Below are 22,971 nucleotides of genomic sequence, written 5' to 3'. Positions count from 1 at the left end.
CGGTTTCATTTTGCAGAATAAAGTTGGTTATGGAAGTGCAATTACGGTTGGGTGTTTGTGTGAATTGTTTAGTGCTACCGACGGTGTAAAAAATAAATACAACAATGTCGTCCAACAAAGTGGTGACTGGTCACCCAGGAAGAGATCCAGGATTGTGCTGTTACGTGTAAATGGTCTATCGTATGCAGCAATTGCGAGAGAAATTGGTGGGAATGTGACAACATCAGGAGTACGAAAGTTTTGTTTACGCTATCAGGAAACACAATCTATACAAAACAAAGAAGGAAAAAGCCGGAAAAAGTGCACAACAGCTGTTGATGATAGGAGAATAAAACAAATTTGCGTCAGGGACAGAAGGATGTCATCTGCGGCCATTAGCAGTGAACTGAGTGCAACTGGTGTTTTTGTCAGTGCAAGAATGGTACAGAAAAGACTAACGGAGGTGGGCCTAAAAGGTAGGATTCCCCCTGAAAAAATACATTGCTGAATAAAAAAGTGGCAAAGACGAATACAGTGGGTAAAAGAACACATTGCATGGACAGAAGGTCAGTGGAAACAAGTGATATGGTGTGACGAAACTAAGATATCGATATTAGGCAGTGATGGGAGAAAATATGTGAGACGTCCAATTGGGGAAGAGGTACATCCAGATTGCAATCAAGCGACAACAAAGAATCCTACAAGTGTTATGCTCTGGGCATGTATGACAGCAGATGCTGTAGGCCGCCTTTATGTCATAGATGGCACACTGAACAGCATAAAGTACATTGACACCATCCTACAACCAAAACATCTACCTTCTATCAGGGATCTTTGTCCAGATAATGCCCCATTTTTTTTCCCAGCAGGATTCAGCTCCCTGCCACACTGCATGGATATGCAAAAAGGGGTTCACGGTGGATGACATACAGGTGCTGGGATAGCCAGGAAACAGCCCAGACCTGAAACCCATAGAACATGTGTGGGTCCGTTTGAAAAAACTGGTACATCTGAGGCGTCCATCCAATAAAAGACAATTAATTGAGGCTATAATTGTGTCATGGCACCACATAATAAAGAAGGAAGAGCTCCAAACATTGGTTGACACAATGCCACGTCACTGTGCTGTTGTCTTGAAAAATAAAGGATACCAAACGAAATACTGATAGGACAGTATCATCATAAGTACACAGGAATTTTCACCCTAAGTGTTGTTTTCACTGCATAACTTCCCTTGTAATGCAAATATTTGACCTCTGTTTATTGTGTTGAATTCAGCATTAAATTTCCTTTCATTTGATATATGAATCATTGCACTGCATGAAGTGTAACAGTTTTTATAAGCATTCGAAGTTGAAAAACATTCAAATTTCAAAAGTGTCCGCAATTTTGGCCACCACTGTATATATCAGTGAAATCTCATGTACCTGTGATGCTGGTTTTTCACGGAGGAAGGACGGAGGAAACTTCATATATTGGGTAGCTCCTCCCAAATAAACTGCTGTAGTCTCATTCGGTATCTCTCATAATTTCCCAAGTTACAGTGCCCTCCGCCTTTTATCCAGAGTGGCCACACAGCTTGTGGGCAGCGATTGTATAGTGCCAGTGCATGTGAGAAGTGCACATTTCTGTCATTCGTGCCATGCATGATGAGCACAGGGCAGGTCACTTTGGCAATTTTGTCAATGCTGGAAAGGACATGGTACAACGGAATTATACAACAGAAACAACATGTAATAGGGCCACTAAATTTAAAGACTGGAAAAATGCAAAAATACATCATGTAACATTCAAAGCTGCCCATGTAGAAGATCACATACTTTGGCAGAACTTATATGGGACAATTAATGTACTGTTGGTAAAGAGCAAAGTGCTATCTAATTGCCTAATAAGTCATGCACAATACCTTAGACTAGACGAAGGCTGTACAAGCATGAGGCTATATAAGAGTCATCAATTTTTTGTGATTGTTAGTTTTAGAGAATCTGTTGCTAGGCAGTTTTCTACTCTGTGAGGTCTTTTTTCATTAGTTTGCGGTCAGCCAATTAGGGTTTATATGGGCAGGTACATTTAGGTTTTGCTATTTAAGGCTGAATTTGAATAGGTTCAGCCTCTTTTTCAGTTGGAAGCCCCTCCCTCCCTCCCCAAAACCGTGTGTTTGTCTGTGTTTTTATTTGTCTTTACTAAACATTCTTAAACCACTGGGCGGGAAGGCGCTACTAACCAGCGGCCACATGTGGCGTAAGTGGTCGATGTGGGGCACTTGCCCCTTTGAAGGACGGCGTGTATGTCCTACTTATGCGAGTTGGACGATTGGGCGCTTTCTTTGTGGAAGCGTTCGGACTGTGCCAAAGTAAGGGGCGGTGAGACTCGCACAGCGCAGGTTACGCATAATGAAAGAGGGGGCGTTTAAGTCGTCCCCCATTTTTGTGGTACAAGGTATTTTGGCTGGAGCTGGGATGTGATAGCGCCTTCTTTTGCCACCCTCTTTTAGTAAAATTAATTTGCAATTAACAAATACATTAATTCTGATTTGAACCAATGCACTTGTTGTCAGTGTTGTTATTTCTTTTAGAAATTAAGCTTAGCATAAGAGGTTATAATGTTTTTCACAATAAATGAATGGACGCCTTATTTTGTTTTCAGTATACAATATAAAACTAGTGCAATATTTCCTATTTATAAATAGCCATGGTATATTGGGAATACTACAGAGTTGCCTCAATGTTGTACACGCTCCCGCTGCTGCTACGCCAGGTCCTGCAATCTAACAATGTGCTGCCTGTCTGATAATACATTGGGGCAGCATCAGTGAGACAAGTACACAGTCATCGATGGCTTCTCCTTGTTCCTCAGAAAGACAACTTTTAAGTCTATCCGGGACATTTGGGTGCCGTAGGAGCTTGCGCCCAAAAAGGGGGTGTAAAGGGGCAGAGCTGCAATGAAAAGGGGTGGAGCCTCACATCACCTTTGCTGGCGTCACAATAGGGGTGTGTCCAGCACTCTCTGAGATGCTGGGCCATCCCCAGGATCTCCCTACATGCATACGCACAGCATCTATTCTACCTTGTGCTCCCCCAACTTCCCTCCCACTGCAGGACACTGTGGCCCGTGGGTGGGACAGCAGGATAGTCCCAGAAAATCGGGACTGTCCCATGGATGTGGGACATTTGGGAGGTATGGACAGGCAGCACATTGCTCACCAATAAGAGCATGCAGCAGCAAGAGGAGCAGTAGCAGATGCAGGGTGTTAGGTGACTGGCAGGATAAACAGGGTGACAGCCCCCAGAAAGTAAGCTCTGGGGGTGAGGTTTCAGGTAGGGAATTATCCTGTTAGCATTCTGTAAAAGCTGGGAACATTCCCATGGCCAACTCTGCCTCCCATGTACAGCACAGTGGACCTCATTCAGAGTCGGTCGTTGCGGCCGCACGGTCGTACGGGAAAAGGGGCCGGATATGCAAATGATGCACTCGCATGTTGCGTCCCTAAGATCGAATCGGTAGCTGGCCGACCAAGGGGAGGAAGCGGCCGGAAGACAAAAAAATACGCCCCCTTCTCGTACGCATTACACGGCATCTCCGGGCATATAAGGATTAATCGAGACCATCGGGAACCATCGGAACTGGTCGTAGAGCTTAAGGTTGACCATACCCTCTCTTAAGCTCTACGATCATGTCAGTGTACAAACCTCCCATGTCACATGTGCCATGACACTACTTTGTTAATTATGCACTCCCATAAAACGCTGTTCGCATAATTAGGCACGCCTGCGTTCGGATCTCCACTCCCCCGTTTTCAAGCACCTTCCCCTGTTACCACCCACAAACGCCTCAATCTGTCACTCAAACTACCGACCTGGCTGTGTTCAAGGAGAGAGAAATTTCTGATCGTAGCGGCTAGTTTGCGCACGCGCATTGCGAACTTTACGCATGCACAGTTTAGCTAACATCGGTGGCGTACGACCGTGCGGCCGCAACAACCGACTCTGAATGAGTTCCAGTATATGGACAGATCACCACAGCTACAACATTGTGCGCCAAGCAATCTGACACCGAGTCCTGACAATGGGCCTGATTCAGCAAGGATCACAGTTGCTAATACGCATGCAATTGGCCGATTGTTGCGTACTGGGCTGCGATGGTACTCGATTGTACCAATGGTTTTGCTATTCTGCTAGGTATTACGGATGAGCATATGGTAACGTGGGCATCCTTATGTAGTGCTGAGTTTGCATTGCCATTGCAGTGGATTGGCTTGCTATCGCAGATGAACTGTAGTGAATCAGGCCCAATGTGGCCAACGTTCAGATAAAGCAGAGAACTTCTGTGTCTGCAGTCTTAATAGTGACAAATGGAACACAAATTTCTAACTGGCCTAGAATGGAAAGCCTGGTTTATACTATGTCGCATTTGTCCTCAGATAGTGCAGTGGCAAACGCAGGATTTCTAGAGGGGGGTTTCCAAATGTTTGATTTTAGAGTGAGTGTGGCCAGTCCATGAAGAGGGCATAATTACCACATATCCAGCTATAATATGCGTCATACAAAGTGTATTGTGTGTCATAATTCCAGCATATAGAGGACCAGCAATCACAGTAAGCCATTAAATGTGGCAGTAAGGCCATACTGCCTGAGCTGAATGTTTTTATTTTAGATGTGGGCACCATTCCAGAGTATTAGAGCAAGTCCGGGAGTCTGGGGGAGCAGCAGAATAACCTAGCACTGCCCTGGACATATATGTACATATTGGGCTCTATAGCAGCACATCCCTAACAGTGAATGTTTTCCAGATCTCCTAGTTGGGGCACAGGTTATTTATTACTGACTGATACATGTTAAAAGTTGCACAGGTGGTGCTAATTATTTCATTTGTGATACTGTGAAGAACTTGCATCACTAGTAAAATTCTATTATATTACTATTTATATTGTTGTCATGGTGTGGGGTGAGGAGGGGGGTTTCCAGGCAGACGGAAACCCCCCCTGCATTTGCCTATGTAGTGGGTGGGGATATTTCAATACATACAAACAGATTGGGCCTACACAGCTGGTGTCTGTCTGACAAAGCATACATCATGGCTGATTCTATTATACGTCAGCTGCCCCCGGCAGGGCTTGTTTCCAGCACATAATAAACTCCATAGGTAACCCACAGCTTAGGATAAAAACAGAGCATTGTCTTACCTGGGGAAGGGATCGCAACAGTAGGTCTTCCGTATATTTGGGAAATATACCCGCAGCCCTGACATGAGCGCAGACTCTAAAATCAATGCTGCACATTTGTAGCGGGTGGCCAGGTCAATTGCAGCTACAGTCCCTATGCTAAACCCATACAGGATTATATTTTCTTCAGGGACTCCGTATCTGTAGAGATAAAGCAGATAATGTAGGACAATCTAATTGCATCACTTCTATTGTAGTTCTTTACAAGATACTTCTATATAAAGGCTTTATATCTTAATGGGTCACTTATAAGAACCTGCCAGTGATAAACAGTATATGTGCGGAATGATAGGTTATGCACATGTACCTAGTTACAGCCAGCAAGGACCTCTAAGGAGCTGGGGGCAGCATGTGTCCATTCACATCAGGAGGAAAACTCCCAAACGCTGGGTGCCAGCAGTATGATTTACATACAGAGGCAGATGACAAAATGGGGCAGGGTCTGCATGGGCTTAGGTGGGAAGAAGTTATACTATAGTATTTATTGTGAGACTGAATGACTAGTGAAATAATATGACAAATAAGGATGGGAAAACCTCCCAGTAATACTGGGCTTGGCAGAAGCCACAACCCAGCCACAGCTAATTTGGACACATTTTCCACTTAATGACAAATGTCTGCTCACTGAGGAAACCAGTACTGTGTACTTGTCTGAAGACCCTATAAATGGTGTCAGACCCGAAGTAAACTCAACATCTTATCACAATAGTCTGGAAAAGTAGCAAAGTACATTATGTAGTATAGCTCCAGGCCTGTACACATTGTGTTATTAGAAATAGATTTCATATTGTGACTGTATTTACCTTATATCAGGGCTGTACAAAACCCACTCATGCCCGGATCCAGGCGTCCTGGGGCTGTGAGCCATAACCCCTTTATGCTGCTAGACAGGCTTGTCGAAAAACTGTCTGCCTCTAAACTCCCTATGGTTGATATGTGCACTATACCTTACAGACTTAACACAACTAAAAACTTATCTAAAATAAACTCAAGAACATAGTTGGGTTTAAAAATGTATTTGACATCAGATTATTAATAATTAATTAATAAAATATTGAATTTGGGCTATCAAATTAGATGTTGCCCATTGAACAGACGCCCCTTCAATTCACGCCACAGCATTCCTCTAACACCTAACCACCTAAACCATGGGCCGCAGCAAAAGAGCTTAAGTCATGTGCAGCGGCCGATGTAGCGGCCCAAATGAATGAATGGCCAATAATCCAGACTAGCCAGTCATCGTACAATCCAGTAAGAAAATAATATAGTTTATTTAAGAAAGGTATCGAAGAAAACACAACACTGGGAGGAGCAAGCATCACCTAGCAAAAGCCATCGGGGAAAAACACGTGAATTGCTTAAGCGCGCCCGCCGCAAACATTGTGCTCATGGCGGGGTGCAGGTGTGACCCCGTGCCAAGTGACCCCCCCAGTGGAAAATTCAGGATTTCTAGAGGGGGGGGGGGGTTCCAAATGCATGATTTTAGAGTGAGTGGAGCCAGTCCATGAAGAGAGTATAATTAGCACTTATCCAGCTTTGACTTGCGTCATACAAATTATACTGTGTCCACTAATTCCAGCATATACAGGACCAGCGATCACAGCAACCCACTATATGTCATACATAGTGTACTGTGCGTCATAACCCCAGGATATACAGGACCAGAGATCACAGTAACCCATTATATGTGTCATACATAGTGTATTGTGTCATAATTCCAGCATATACAGGACCAGCGATCACAGCAACCCACTATATGTGTCATACATAGTGTATTGTGTGTCATAATTCCAGCATATACAGGACCAGCAATCACAGTAACACATTATATGTGTCATACATAGTGTATTGTGTGTCATAATTCCAGCATATACAGGACCAGCGATCACAGTAACCCATTATATGTGTCATACATAGTGTATTGTGTCATAATTCCAGTATATACATGACCAGCGATCACAGTAACCCATTATATGTGTCACACACAGTGTATTGTATTTCATAATTCCAGCATATACAGGACCAGCGACCACAGCAACCCACTATATGTCATACATAGTGTACTGTGCATCATAACCCTAGCATATACAGGACCAGTGATCGCAGCAACCCATTATATGTGTCATACAGTGTATTCTGTGTCATAATTCCAGCATATACAGGACCAGCGATCACAGTAACCCACTATATGTGTCATACATAGTGTATTGTGTGTCATAATTCCAGCATAAACAGGACCAGCGACCACAGTAACCCACTATATGTGTCATACATAGTGTATTGTGTCATAATTCCAGCATAAACAGGACCAGCGATCACAGTAACCCACTATATATGTCATACATAGTGTATTGTGTGTCATAATTCCAGCATAAACAGGACCAGCGATCACAGTAACCCCTTATATGTGTCATACATAGTGTATTGTGTGTCATAATTCCAGCATAAACAGGACCAGCGATCACAGTAACCCCTTATATGTGTCATACATAGTGTATTGTGTGTCATAATTCCAGCATATACAGGACCAGCGATCGCAGCAACCCATTATATGTCTCATACATAGTGTATTGTGTGTCATAATTCCAGCATATACAGGACCAGCGATCGCAGCAACCCATTATATGTGTCATACATAGTGAATTGTATTTCATAATTCCAGCATATACAGGACCAGCGATCACAGTAACCCATTATATGTGTCATACATAGTGTATTGTGTCATAATTCCAGCATATACAGGACCAGCGATCACAGTAACCCATTATATGTGTCATACACAGTGTATTGTGTGTCATAATTCCAGCATAAACAGGACCAGCGATCGCAGCAACCCATTATATGTGTCAAACATAGTGTATTGTATTTCATAATTCCAGCATATACAGGACCAGCGATCACAGTAACCCATTATATGTCATACATAGTGTATTGGGGTAGATGTGTTATAGCGGCACTTAACGTGCCGCTATACCGCTGCGCCTCTTTACAGAGGCGATGCAGGAAGCCAGTCCATGAAGAGAGAATAATTAGCACTTATCCAGCTTTAACATGCGTCATACAAATTATATTGTGTCCATTAATTCCAGCATATACAGGACCAGCGATCACAGCAACCCACTATATGTCATACATAGTGTACTGTGCATCATAACCCCAGCATATACAGGACCAGCGATCACAGTAACCCATTATATGTGTCATACATAGTGTATTGTGTGTCATAATTCCAGCATATACAGGACCAGCGATCACAGTAACCCACTATATGTGTCATACATAGTGTATTGTGTGTCATAATTCCAGCATATACAGGACCAGCGATCACAGTAACCCATTATATGTGTCATACATAGTGTATTGTGTGTCATAATTCCAGCATATACAGGACCAGCGATCACAGCAACCCACTATATGCGTCATACAAATTATATTGTGTCCATTAATTCCAGCATACACAGGACCAGCGATCACAGCAACCCACTATATGTCATACATAGTGTACTATGCATCATAACTCCAGCATATACAGGACCAGCGATCACAGTAACCCATTATATGTGTCATACATAGTGTTTTGTGTCATAATTCCAGTATATATAGGACCAGCGATCACAGTAACCCATTATATGTGTCACACACAGTGTATTGTATTTCATAATTCCAGCATATACTGGACCAGCGACCACAGCAACCCACTATATGTCATACATAGTGTACTGTGCATCATAACCCTAGCATATACAGGACCAGCGATCGCAGCAACCCATTATATGTGTCACACATAGTGTATTGTGTGTCATAATTCCAGCATATACAGGACCAGCGATCACAGTAACCCACTATGGGGGAGATGTATTAACGGCAAAATGCGGCAAAACCCCCGAAAATGCCGTTTTCGGGGGTTTTACCGCATTCCCCGTATGTATTAAGCAGCAGAATGCGCTGCATTCTGCAGCTTCGCGTCGCTAGGTAACGCCACCTTCAGGAGGCGTTACCCAATAGAAGCCTATGGGCTTCTTAGAGCGACGCTCAGGGCCGGGAGGGATCCGATCGGATCCCACCCATGAGCCCCCGCGGCCCGCAGCCTTCTGCGCATGCGCAGAAGGACTTCTGGGTGTTCAACCCGGAAGTCCCTCTGCCCGGCCGCATCGCAAAGGACAGCTCTCATCGAGAGAGCTGTCCTTTGCGAAATCCTTGGTACATACCGCGGTAATGAACCGCGGTATGTACTCGAAGTCTAGGGGGGATGTACCGCAACGGCGATGTCGCCGTTAATACATCTCCCCCTATATGTGTCATACAGTGTAATCTGTGTCATAATTCCAGCATATACTGGACCAGCGATCACAGTAACCCACTATATGTGTCATACATAGTGTATTGTGTGTCATATTTCCAGCATAAACAGGACCAGCGACCACAGTAACCCACTATATGTGTCATACATAGTGTATTGTGTCATAATTCCAGCATAAACAGGACCAGCGATCACAGTTTCCCCTTATATGTCATACATAGTGTATTGTGTCATAATTCCAGCATATACAGGACCAGCGATCACAGTAACTAGGGGTGAGCGGGTCGGATTTCTGAAATCCGAACCCCCCCGAGCCCCCCCGATCCGAGTCTGATCCGAGTCAGGCTCGACTTTTCCCGCCTGACTCGGATCTGAAATCGAGGCAAAACGTCATCATCCCGCCTTCCGAGTCTCGCGGGTTTTGGATCCTATATAAGGTACCCGCGTCGGCGCCATTTTCTCACTCGGCTGTGGACAGTGAAGAGGGAGGGTGGGAGTTAGGGCTGTGTAGTGTAGTGTAGTGTAGTGCTGCTGTTGTCCACTACTTCAAAGTCCATAGGGGCTGGCTGTGTTGTGCTGTGCTGCTGTTGTTAATAGGGGCTGTGTCCACTACTTCAAAGTCCATAGGGGCTGGCTGGACTGTGTTGTGCAGTCAGTTCTCCATAGGGGCTGTGTCCACTCCAAAGTCCTGTGCAGTGTCCCAGTCCTAAAGGAGTGCTGTAGTGTTGTCCAGGGGGTGCTCTGTCCATCAGGGGTGCTCCCCCCAAGTGCTAAAAAAATAATATATTTTCTGTGTTTGTGAATTGTGTGCGCAGTAGCCGCACGTGCATCAACAAAGTAGTGCCAAGCGTGCGCCTGTGTCATAAGTAAAGGGCCGGCTGGCTTGACCGTTAAAGGGTGCTGTAACCCCCGAAAGTACACTCCAGTCCAAACCAAAAAAAAATTATTTTCTGTGTTTGTGAATTGTGTGCGCAGTAGCCGCACGTGCATCAACAAAGTAGTGCCAAGCGTGCGCCTGTGTCATAAGTAAAGGGCCGGCTGGCTTGACCGTTAAGGGTGCTGTAACCCCCGAAAGTACACTCCAGTCCAAACCAAAAAAAAAATTATTTTCTGTGTTTGTGAATTGTGTGCGCAGTAGCCGCACGTGCATCAACAAAGTAGTGCCAAGCGTGCGCCTGTGTCATAAGTAAAGGGCCGGCTGGCTTGACCGTTAAGGGTGCTGTAACCCCCGAAAGTACACTCCAGTCCAAACCAAAAAAAAAATTATTTTCTGTGTTTGTGAATTGTGTGCGCAGTAGCCGCACGTGCATCAACAAAGTAGTGCCAAGCGTGCGCCTGTGTCATAAGTAAAGGGCCGGCTGGCTTGACCGTTAAGGGTGCTGTAACCCCCGAAAGTACACTCCAGTCCAAACCAAAAAAAAATTATTTTCTGTGTTTGTGAATTGTGTGCGCAGTACCCGCACGTGCATCAACAAAGTAGTGCCAAGCGTGCGCCTGTGTCATAAGTAAAAGGCCGGCTGGCTTGACCGTTAAAGGGTGCTGTAACCCCCAAAGTACACTCCAGTCCAAACCAAAAAAAAAATTATTTTCTGTGTTTGTGAATTGTGTGCGCAGTAGCCGCACGTGCATCAACAAAGTAGTGCCAAACGTGCGCCTGTGTCATAAGTAAAGGGCTGGCTGGCTTGACCGTTAAGGGTGCTGTAACCCCCGAAAGTACACTCCAGTCCAAACCAAAAAAAAAATTATTTTCTGTGTTTGTGAATTGTGTGTGCAGTAGCCGCACGTGCATCAACAAAGTAGTGCCAAGCGTGCGCCTGTGTCATAAGTAAAGGGCCGGCTGGCTTGACCGTTAAGGGTGCTGTAACCCCCGAAAGTACACTCCAGTCCAAACCAAAAAAAAAATTATTTTCTGTGTTTTTGAATTGTGTGCGCAGTAGCCGCACGTGCATCAACAAAGTAGTGCCAAGCGTGCGCCTGTGTCATAAGTAAAGGGCCGGCTGGCTTGACCGTTAAGGGTGCTGTAACCCCCGAAAGTACACTCCAGTCCAAACCAAAAAAAAAATTATTTTCTGTGTTTGTGAATTGTGTGCGCAGTAGCCGCACGTGCATCAACAAAGTAGTGCCAAGCGTGCGCCTGTGTCATAAGTAAAGGGCCGGCTGGCTTGACCGTTAAAGGGTGCTGTAACCCCCAAAGTACACTCCAGTCCAAACCAAAAAAAAAATTATTTTCTGTGTTTGTGAATTGTGTGCGCAGTAGCCGCACGTGCATCAACAAAGTAGTGCCAAGCGTGCGCCTGTGTCATAAGTAAAGGGCCGGCTGGCTTGACCGTTAAAGGGTGCTGTAACCCCCGAAAGTACACTCCAGTCCAAACCAAAAAAAAAATATTTTCTGTGTTTGTGAATTGTGTGCGCAGTAGCCGCACGTGCATCAACAAAGTAGTGCCAAGCGTACGCCTGTGTCATAAGTAAAGGGCCGGCTGGCTTGACCGTTAAAAGGTGCTGTAACCCCCAAAGTACACTCCAGTCCAAACCAAAAAAAAACTTATTTTCTGTGTTTGTGAATTGTGTGCGCAGTAGCCGCACGTGCATCAACAAAGTAGTGCCAAGCGTGCGCCTGTGTCATAAGTAAAGGGCCGGCTGGCTTGACCGTTAAAGGGTGCTGTAACCCCCGAAAGTACACTCATTTTCTGTGTTTGTGAATTGTGTGCGCAGTAGCCGCACGTGCATCAACAAAGTAGTGCCAAGCGTGCGCCTGTGTCATAAGTAAAGGGCCGGCTGGCTTGACCGTTAAAGGGTGCTGTAACCCCCGAAAGTACACTCCAGTCCAAACCAAAAAAAAATTATTTTCTGTGTTTGTGAATTGTGTGCGCAGTAGCTGCACGTGCATCAACAAAGTAGTGCCAAGCGTGCGCCTGTGTCATAAGTAAAGGGCCGGCTGGCTTGACCGTTAAGGGCGCTGTAACCCCCGAGAGTACACTCCAGTCCAAACCAAAAAAAAAATTATTTTCTGTGTTTGTGAATTGTGTGCGCAGTAGCCGCACGTGCATCAACAAAGTAGTGCCAAGCGTGCGCCTGTGTCATAAGTAAAGGGCCGGCTGGCTTGACCGTTAAGGGTGCTGTAACCCCCGAAAGTACACTCCAGTCCAAACCAAAAAAAAAATTATTTTCTGTGTTTGTGAATTGTGTGCGCAGTACCCGCACGTGCATCAACAAAGTAGTGCCAAGCGTGCGCCTGTGTCATAAGTAAAGGGCCGGCTGGCTTGACCGTTAAAGGGTGCTGTAACCCCCAAAGTACACTCCAGTCCAAACCAAAAAAAAAATTATTTTCTGTGTTTGTGAATTGTGTGCGCAGTAGCCGCACGTGCATCAACAAAGTAGTGCCAAGAGTGCGCCTGTGTCATAAGTAAAGGGCCGGCTGGCTTGACCGTTAAAGGGTGCTGTAACCCCCAAAGTACACTCCAGTCCAAACCAAAAAAAAAATTATTTTCTGTGTTTAGCCGCACGTATATATCAAATCGATATAACATAAATGGAGGACCAAACTTTCTCCGATAAAAATAAAATAGAGAAAGATCAAGAACCACTTCCTCCTAGTGCTGAAGCTGCTGCCACTAGTCATGACATAGACGATAACATGCCATCAACGTCGTCTGCCAAGGCCGATGCCCAATGTCATAGTAGAGGGCACATACAATCCCAAATGGCAAAGTTCAGGAAAATGACCTTGAAAAAGACATTTAAATCAGCTGAAGAGAAACGTAAACTTGCCAATATGCCATTTACGACACGGAGTGGCAAGGAACGGCTAAGGTCGATCCCTAGTATGTTCATGACTAGTGGTTCAGCTTCACTTGACGATGGAAGCCCTCCTCCCACTAAAAAAATCAAAAGAGTTAAGCTGGCAAAAGCACAGCGAAGAACTGTGCTTTCTAAGAAGATATCACAAATCCCCAAGGAGAGTCCAAGTGTGGTGGTGGTTGTGATGCCTGACCTTCCCAGCACTGGACGGGAAGAGGTGGCTCTTTCCACCATTTGCACGCCCCCTGCAAGTGCTGAAAGGAGCACCCACAGTCCACTTGCTGATATGCAAATTGAAGATGTCACTGTTGAAGTACAACAGGATGAGGATACTGGTGTAGCTGGCGCTGAGGAGGAAGTTGGCGAGGAGGATTCTGATGGTGATGTGGTTTGTTTAAATCAGGCTCCGGGGGAGACAGTTGTCCGTGGGATGAAAAAGCCCATCACGGTCATGCCTGGGCAGAAGACCAAACATTCCACCTCTTTGGTCTGGCAATATTTCTATCCAAATCCGGACAACAACTGTCTTGCCATATGTACCATATGTAAAGGTGAAATAAGTAGGGGTAGGGACGTCAACCACCTAGGAACATCCTCCCTTATACGGCACCTGCAGCGCGTTCATAAAAAGTTACTGTCAAGTTCAGAAACTTTGGCTAAGACCGTAAGCAGTCCAGGGACACCTAAATCCCGTTGTCCTGTTGTATCCAAGCGCCTGCAAACCACACCGTCAACTCCCTCCTCGTCAATTTCCTCCTTAGTCAGGATCGGAAGTAGTCCTGCAGGCCATGTCACTGGCATGACTGACTCTCCTATCCGGGATTCCTCTGGAGGATCCTGCATTGCTACGCCTACTGCTGCCGCTGCTGCTGTTGCTGCTGCTGGGAGTCGTTCATCATCCCAGAGAGGAAGTAGGAACACCACTACTTTTACTAAACAATTGACCCTCCAACAGTCCTTAGCGAGGAGGATGAAGTACGACAGCAGTCATCCTGAAGCAAAACGTATAACTGAGGCCTTGACTGCTATGTTGGTGTTAGACGTGCGTCCGGTATCCGCCATTAGTGCAGTGGGATTTAGACAATTGATGGAGGTAGTGTGTCCCCGGTTCCAAATCCCGTCTAGATTCCACTTCACTAGGCAGGCGATACCGAGACTGTACAGAAACGTCAGAAAAAGTGTCCTCAGTGTCCTGAAAAATGCCGTTGTACACAATGTCCACTTAACCACGGACATGTGGACAAGTGGAACAGGGCAGACTAAGGACTATATGACTGTGACAGCCCACTGGGTAGATGTATCACCTTACGCAGCAACAGCAGCAGCGTCACCAGTAGCAGCATCTCAGAAACGCCAGCTCGTTACAAGGCAGGCTACGCTGTGTATCACCGGTTTCAGTAAGAGGCACACCGCCGACAACCTCTTAGAGAAACTGAGGGAAATCATCGCCCAGTGGCTTACCCCACTTAGACTCTCCTGGGGATTTGTGATATCTGACAACGCCTCCAATATTGTGCGGGCATTACATCTGGGCAAATTCCAGCACGTCCCATGTTTTGCTCACACAATAAACTTGGTGGTGCAGAATTTTCTGAAAAGCGACAGGGGCGTGCAGGAGACGCTTTGGGTGGCCCGAAAAATTTCTGGCCACTTTCGCCATTCAGCGACTGCGTGCCGAAGACTGGAGCGCCAGCAAACACTCTTGAACCTGCCCCGCCATCACCTGAAGCAAGAGGTTGTGACGCGGTGGAACTCAACCCTCTATATGCTTCAGAGGATGGAGGAGCAGCAAAAGGCCATACAAGCCTATACATCCACCTATGACATAGGCAAAGGAGGGGGTATGCACCTGACTCAAGCGCAGTGGAGAATGATTTCCGTGTTGTGCAAGGTTCTCCAGCCCTTCGAACTTGCCACACGTGAAGTCAGTTCAGACACAGCCAGCTTGAGTCAGGTCATTCCCCTCATCAGGCTTTTGCAGAAGCAGCTGGAGAAAGTGAAGGAGGAGCTAAGACGGAGCGATTCCGCTCGGCATGTGGGACTTGTGGATGAAGCCCTTCATTCGCTTTGCCAGGATTCCAGGGTGGTCAATCTGTTGAAATCAGACCACTACATTTTGGCCACCGTGCTTGATCCTAGGTTTAAAGCCTATGTGGTGTCTCTCTTTCCGGCCGACACAAGCCTGCAGAGGTGCAAAGACCTGCTGGTGAACACACTGTCAGCTGAAGCGGAACGTGACACGTCAACGGCTCCTTCTTCATTTTCTCCCGCAACTGGGGCTGCCAGGAAAAAACTTAGGTATCCTAAGCAACCTGCTGGCGGTGATGCAGGGCAGGCAGGACCAAGTTTGGACATCTGGTCCGGACTGAAGGACCTGGCAACAATTTCTGACATGTCTACTGTCACTGCATATGATACTGTCACCATTGACAGAATGGTGGAGGATTACATCAGTGACAGCATCCAAGTAGGCATGTCAGACAGTCCATACCTGTACTGGCAGGAAAAAGAGGCAATTTGGAGGCCCCTGTACAAGCTGGCTCTATTTTACCTGAGTTGCCCCCCCTCCAGTGTGTACTCCGAAAGAGTGTTTAGTGCAGCCGGGAACCTTGTCAGCGAAAGGCGTAGGAGGTTGCTTCCACAGAATGTGGAGAAGATGATGTTCATCAAAATGAATTATCAGCTCTTCCAGGGAGACCAGCCTCCAGAAGGTACAGAGGGACCTGTGGTGGTGGATTCAAGTGGGGACGAGTTAATACTTTGTGAGGATGAGGATGTACACACTGAAGAGGGTGAGGAATCGGTGGATGAGGAGGATGAGGATGACATCTTGCCTCCGTAGAGCCAGTTTGTGCAGGGACACATTAATTGCCAGCTTGTTTTGTGGGGGCCCAAACGAACCAATCATTTCAGCCACAGTTGTGTGGCAGACCCTGGCGCTGAAATGATTGATTTGTTAAAGTGTGCATGTCCTGTTTATACAACATAAGGGTGGGTGGGAGGGCCCAAGGACAATTCCATCTTGCACTTCTTTTTTTTCTTTGCATTATGTACAGTTTGGGGCCTAGTTTTTCTAACTGCCATCCTGTCTGCCACTGCAGTGTCACTCCTAGATGGGTCACGTGTTTGTGCCGCCCACTCGTATCGCTTAGCATAGTCATCCAGCTACCTCGGTGCAACCTTTTGGACATGAAAACACTATTGTGAGGTGTGAGGTGTTCAGAATAGACTGGAAATGAGTGGAAATTAAGGTTATTGAGGTTAATAATAGCATAGGAGCAGAGAAACCAACAAATTCTGTGATTTTAGCTGTTTTTATGCTTTTTAAAAAAAAAATACAGATCCAAAACACAAAACCCAGAACCCAAAACACGGAAGGGTGGTTTTGGCAAAACCAATCCAGATCCAAAACACGAAGAAAGATCCAGATCCAAAACCAAAGCACAAAACACGAAAAGTGGCCGGTGCACACCCCTAACAGTAACCCATTATATTTGTCATACATAGTGTATTGTGTGTCATAATTCCAGCATATACAGGACCAGCGATCACAGTAACCCACTATATGTGTCATACATAGTGTATTGTGTCATAATTCCAGCATAAACAGGACCAGCGATCACAGTAACCCCTTATATGTCATACATAGTGTATTGTGTCATAATTCCAGCATATACAGGACCAGCGATCACAGTAACCCATTATATTTGTCATACATAGTGTATTGTGTGTCATAATTCCAGCATATACAGGACCAGCGATCACTGTAACCCACTATATGTGTCATACATAGTGTATTGTGTCATAATTCCAGCATAAACAGGACCAGCGATCACAGTAACCCCTTATATGTGTCATACATAGTGTATTGTGTGTCATAATTCCAGCATATACAGGACCAGCGATCACAGCAACCCACTATATGTCATACATAGTGTACTGTGCATCATAACCCCAGCATATACAGGACCAGCGATCGCAGCAACCCATTATATGTGTCATACATAGTGTATTGTGTGTCATAATTCCAGCATATACAGGACCAGCGATCACAGTAACCCACTATATGTGTCATACATAGTGTATTGTGTGTCATAATTCCAGCATATACAGGACCAGCGATCACAGTAACCCACTATATGTGTCATACATAGTGTATTGTGTATCATAATTCCAGCATAAACAGGACCAGCGATCACAGTAACGCACTATATGTGTCATACATAGTGTATTGTATTTCATAATTCCAGCATATACAGGACCAGCGATCACAGTAACCCATTATATGTCATACATAGTGTATTGGGGTAGATGTGTTATAGCGGCACTTAACGTGCCGCTATACCGCTGCGCCTCTTTACCGAGGCGAAGCAGGAAGCACTACCGATCAGATGTAAGAAGATCTCATCGGCCGGAGAGGGGGAGCGTTAACTCCCCCCCTCCGACACTACACGCTAGAGACAGCAGCGCATCAGCCTAGTGCTGATGCGCTGTGTCTCTGTCCCAGCTGGCTCCACTGAGCATGCGTGGGATCTCGCAAGTATCGCGAGATCCCCGCGCGCAGCCTGGAGCCGGCAGCCACCCCAGCAGGGACAGCGCTGTCCCTGCTGTGGGGATTGGGACAGCTACAGCCTGCCAAACGGTCATGCGGTATGACCGTTCGTACATGGCTCTGCCGCTCGGCGCTGCTATTTTATAGATAGCAGTGCCGATAATGACAGGGGCTCATAGCGCCCCTGTCATTTACCGCCCAGACCCCCGATCATACATTGGGGAGAAGCAGTATCAGCACACATAACTTGCGCTGATACCGCTTCTGGGCTTCGTACATATACCCCAGTGTGTCATAATTCCAGCATATACAGGACCAATCACACTAAACCACTATATGTGTCACACACAGTGTACCGAGTGCCACTGCCCCAAAACATACAGGACCAGCGATCACAATAAGCCATTACACGAGGCAGTAGGGCCATCCTGCCTGGGCTGTATGTTTATTTCATAGGTGGGCAGCATTCCAGATCATTGGAGCAAGTCTGGGGGTCTGGTGGAACAGCAGAAGGTCCTAGCACTGCCCTGGACATACATGTATATATTGGCTCTATAGCAGCACATCCCTAACAGTGCAGGGTTTCCAGATCTCTTAGCTGGTGCACAGGTTATTTATTAATGCTGATACATGTTAAAAAATATGGTGCCAATTATTTAACATGGGAATCACGCAAGCGGGCCCTCCGCACACGCTGCGCTGCGCTATCTGCGGGGTGTAGTCTAGAGAGCCAGCCCGACCTGCAGGTTGCTCAACAGGTCCATGGACAGACGCCCTACTTCCTCTCTCTGGCTTAAAAACCCTTATGCGCCATGACAGCGGTGGCTGCTAGTCCCACCCCCGGCCCAAAACGCTGCTGACCCCTACCGGGGACAGCAGCACCAGGGACCCAGCACTATGCCCTGTACCCACAGTGGTACCGCTGCCCCCGCCGCCATGCCTGAGCCAGCCACCAGGGACGCGCCCGCAGCAGCCGCGCGGGGTGCATCCCTCAACAATATGCGGCGCGATGGAGCACATCACTGCTGTATAACACTGCCGGGAGCCAGGGCTGCTGAAGCAGCCTCCGACCCCGGCGCAGATGCCACAAGCGGTGACCAGCAATGCGACCCAGAGTCGCGCCGGGCCACGTGACCGCACTCCGCGCGGGTCTCATCAGGCTCCGCTCTGAGTGGGCCGCACGCTTGAGTGGACGACGGGGCATCACGAGGGACTGCACAATAGGGGTCAGTTAATGCAATATGCTCCAACAAACTAAAAGGTAATAAATAGGTAGAGTAAGGGAAAGAGGAAAACAATAAAGACTGGGACAAGAGGAAATAAGAGAATAGAAAGGTTAGAAAATAAATAAAAAGAAAGGAAAACAGACTATGCACAAACTTTATAGATGCAAATTGTACAGACCACTTCCCTGATCTCTGGGCTGAAAATTTCAAGAAGCAAAGAGGCGGAGTCTTTGGATAACCGACCTAATATACCAGCAAGGCCAAACTCCCAAGGATCCCTATAGGCTAAGACTAATGATTGACACCAACATCAAAGTCCTTATAGGTATACTGCTCCCACAACCACGGGGTTTAAACTGGCTCAGTCAGATTGCACCTGCCTTACGCTGTCCTTCCGGGAGAGGCAGCCAGCTTGGCACACAGCTAGGGGGGCGTGGCACGATTTTGAGGGCAGGGCAAGGGGCATGACTGCGCAAACTCATTATTGCAGCCCCGCAAATCGCGTCATCAGCTGCCCCTAGACCGACCAATTATCAAAGGTAGCAGCAGATATCGGCGAGAGTTGCAGGGTGGTGCTGGCGGGCGGCACCATCCGGGAGGCCGGGATCGACACCCTATTTTCTGGAGGCTCCCAACCATTTCGGAAGAGTAGGCAAGTATGCTGCTAGATCAGGGGTGGGCAATAAGCGGCCCTTTAGCTGTTGTAGAACTACAAATCCCAGTATGCCTTGCAACAGGTTTAGCATGGCCAAATAGCAAAACTGTGGCAGGGCATGCTGGGATGTGTTCTACATAAGCTGGGGAGGCATATTTGCCAACTCCCCCTCATTGTCAGGGACACTCCCTGAAATAGAAGTAATCTCCCTGACTCCCTGAAGAGTCTAACAATCTCCCTGTTTGCACCTTACCCCCATTATGAAGCTGTTATATAAAAAAAAACCCTGAGATATATACATTTAAATGGGATCATTAGTATAATTTCTCTGCATGTGTTATAAGACACAATGGCCCTCATTCAGAGCCGTACGCTCTATCAGAGCCAAAATCACTCCCACTGACATCACTAGTGATGTCAGTGGGCCGGCTTCTGACGGTAGGCGTTCCCTTGGGAACGCCCCCGTCTGGGAGGCACGCCCCCGGCACGCCCACCAAAGGGGGCGTGCTGTCAATCAACATCGACAGCACGCCCCCTTTGATCAGACACAACGAGCGAAGGAACGTCCTTCGCTCGTCGCGTCTGGCGCATGCGCACGACGGAGCTCCAGCCGTCGTGCGCATGCGCAGTGCACAACATCGACCCACTTGCGAGCGGACAGCCGCTTGCGAGTGGGTCTGAATCAGGGCCAATGATCCCTATGGCTGCATGCATTTTCTGAAAAGTATCACTGTGTTTCATCAGCAAATAGATCTTACTGACTGCTTTGGGGCTATTTTACATTTGTATTGAAATAAATTTTATGACATGCCTCTCAGATGTAGCTGGAAACGTACATTTACCGCCGCGCTCATACTGTAGGTGTTGCATTCACAATCTCCCTGAAATGCTTTTTCAAAAGTAGGCAAGTATGCAGTACAGTAGTTACGCCCTTTGGCTAAGACACTATAATGCCAGCAATAGTATGCCCACTGTCTCTATATAAGCAGACCCCAATACACCATTTACATTTATTTAAGTAGTTTATGTGTAAGTGGAGTATATAGATTAATAAGAGCACATTACACAGCATATACACTCCATGTAGTAACTACACCAGGGGTGGGCAATTAGTGGCCTTCCAACTGTTGATTCAACAAGTCCCAGCATGCTTTGCAACAGTTTTAGCATGGCCAAATAGCTAAACTGTGGCAGGGCATGCTGGGATGTGTAATCCTGCAACAGCTGGGGGCTTATTGCCCACCCCTAAACTATACACATGTGCCTTTAGTGTAGCATATCCCCCCACATACATACAGGTCACCCATACAACACCCGCAAGTGTGTCAGGCAGAGATTGTGTGAGGGCTGGACGAAACCCATCTACTCCATCTATACATACCTGGTCCTCAGGGCATGCCAGGCAGCATCGATGTCCGCATACATGTTCTTCTCGCTTGGTATGCCACTGCTCACCCCATAGCCAGAATAGTCATATGAGAAAATGTTGCATTTGATCTTGGAGCCCAGGGCAATGTACAGGCGACACATCTCGCCTAGGTCATATGCATTGCCGTGCGAATAGAGCAGCGTGTACCGGCTCCCAGGGGCACAGCGGACATACATGCAGCCTAGGCTGTTTCCCCGCTTGGTGGTGCAGCGGAATACATCGATCATATCCAGCTCCCGCTGAGAGAATTTCCAGTCAGCCTTCTTTGTCAGGTGCAGGCTGCACAGGGGAGGTAGGCAGACTGTGGGGTCCACCTGCTCATCTTGTGCCAGGTCTTGGGCTGGAGGGGCCTCAATCTCCCGCAGAGTGTACGTAGGTGTCGGAGGATGAAAGGCCAATCTGGAGGCGATACCGCCGCAAAGGAACGAGAATATCTTCTTCATCCTCTGGCAGAGCAGTGGTGGTGGGTCCCTGTCCTAATAAACTACTACTAATTCTAATAATAATATAATACTAATCTAATACTACTATTCCTAATAATATAATACTAACTATAATACTAATCCTAATAATATAATACTAATACTAAACTATAATACTAATCCTGATAATATATTACTAATACTAACTATAATACTAATCCTAATAATATAATACTAATCCTAATAATATAATACTAATACTAAACTATAATACTAACTATAATACTAATCCTAAATATAAGTCAAAATAAAATACTTAACGCTAATAACTACAAAGCTAATACTAATATCACTAATAAATAATCCACTACACGCACTGCAAACCCACTACACTCTCTGAGTAACATCCAAGTGGTCATGAGGTAATATGACAATGGAGGTGACATCACAGACACTGGAATGGAGGTGACATCACATACACTACAGGGCTGCTGTCTCAGCACCCTGCACACAGCTATCATTGTGATATTACTAGGTTACATATGTATTGGGCATCTCTATAACTGTTGTACATAATGTTTATATGTAGAATGAATGTAACAACCATGTAACAAATGACAGCCCTATAATTATTGTCAATTCAATTTGAAGTGTTAAGTCAGGTTCCGCGTTAAGTTACCGCCGATGACATCATTATTGCCTGCTTTGGTTTTACACCGTATACAATTTGAAAGATTTTCCGCCTAGGCGGAAAGTCAATGCAATGTAATAGGCGGTAAAGTATCGCCTATGAATGGCTGGCGGAAAAAAGTGCAGAATTGGGGTTTTGGGGTGCCATGTTGCGGGAACCCCCGTGCAGCCTTCAGACAGTCCCCCAAAGGTAATCTGTGTCCAAAAAATGTTGATAAAAACTTATGGACACCCCAAAAATTGACTTTGAAAAAGAGGGGCAAAAAAAAGAATGTTGGGATACAAAGTTAAAAACTAGCGACCTTGACTCTGGGGGGATCCCCAAGTATGCCCATGGTGTTTTTTAGAATTCAGGTGTTTGCGGCAGGTGGATTTTTCATGATTTTTTCAAATCCACTTTTTCAACTTTAAATATGCTGACCCCCATTTTCAAGTACCCCAAATTTGCTGGGATAAGTTATTTTGTGGAAAAAATACTCCTAAATACTATTCTGCATCAGGTATAGAATAATGCTATTTAGCAGCTATTGAGCCCATTTAAAAACACCAAATACCTTCAGCAAGCCAAATCAGGGGGTACCATAGGGAACCCCCATGTCAGAGCATCATTTGGGGGGTGACAGCCTGATTTCCCCAAAAATGACAGTACTTTCCGCTTGTTACAGTATCGCCGGGTGCCGTTTACGCATACTTTGAAAT

General features: G+C 46.2%; 1 protein-coding gene across 1 annotated transcript; it reads right to left on the bottom strand.

Moving 5' to 3' along the window:
* Positions 1 to 1,447: 1,447 nt before the first annotated feature.
* On the bottom strand, positions 1,448 to 21,603 carry LOC148517235 (alpha/beta hydrolase domain-containing protein 17C-like). The gene is made up of 3 exons (XM_088478965.1): positions 21,113 to 21,603; positions 5,162 to 5,341; positions 1,448 to 1,667 (listed from the first exon to the last, which is right to left on the bottom strand). The coding sequence occupies exons 1-3, from the start codon at positions 21,601 to 21,603 to the stop codon at positions 1,448 to 1,450; spliced, it is 891 nt and encodes a 296-aa protein (XP_088335091.1).
* Positions 21,604 to 22,971: the final 1,368 nt, after the last annotated feature.

This window comes from Taudactylus pleione, unplaced genomic scaffold (assembly GCF_031769625.1).
Source record: "Taudactylus pleione unplaced genomic scaffold, aTauple2 ptg000225l, whole genome shotgun sequence".
Lineage (NCBI taxonomy): Eukaryota > Metazoa > Chordata > Amphibia > Anura > Myobatrachidae > Taudactylus > Taudactylus pleione.
Note: the sequence above shows the minus strand (reverse complement) of the source record. Positions and strands in the feature narration are given on the sequence as shown.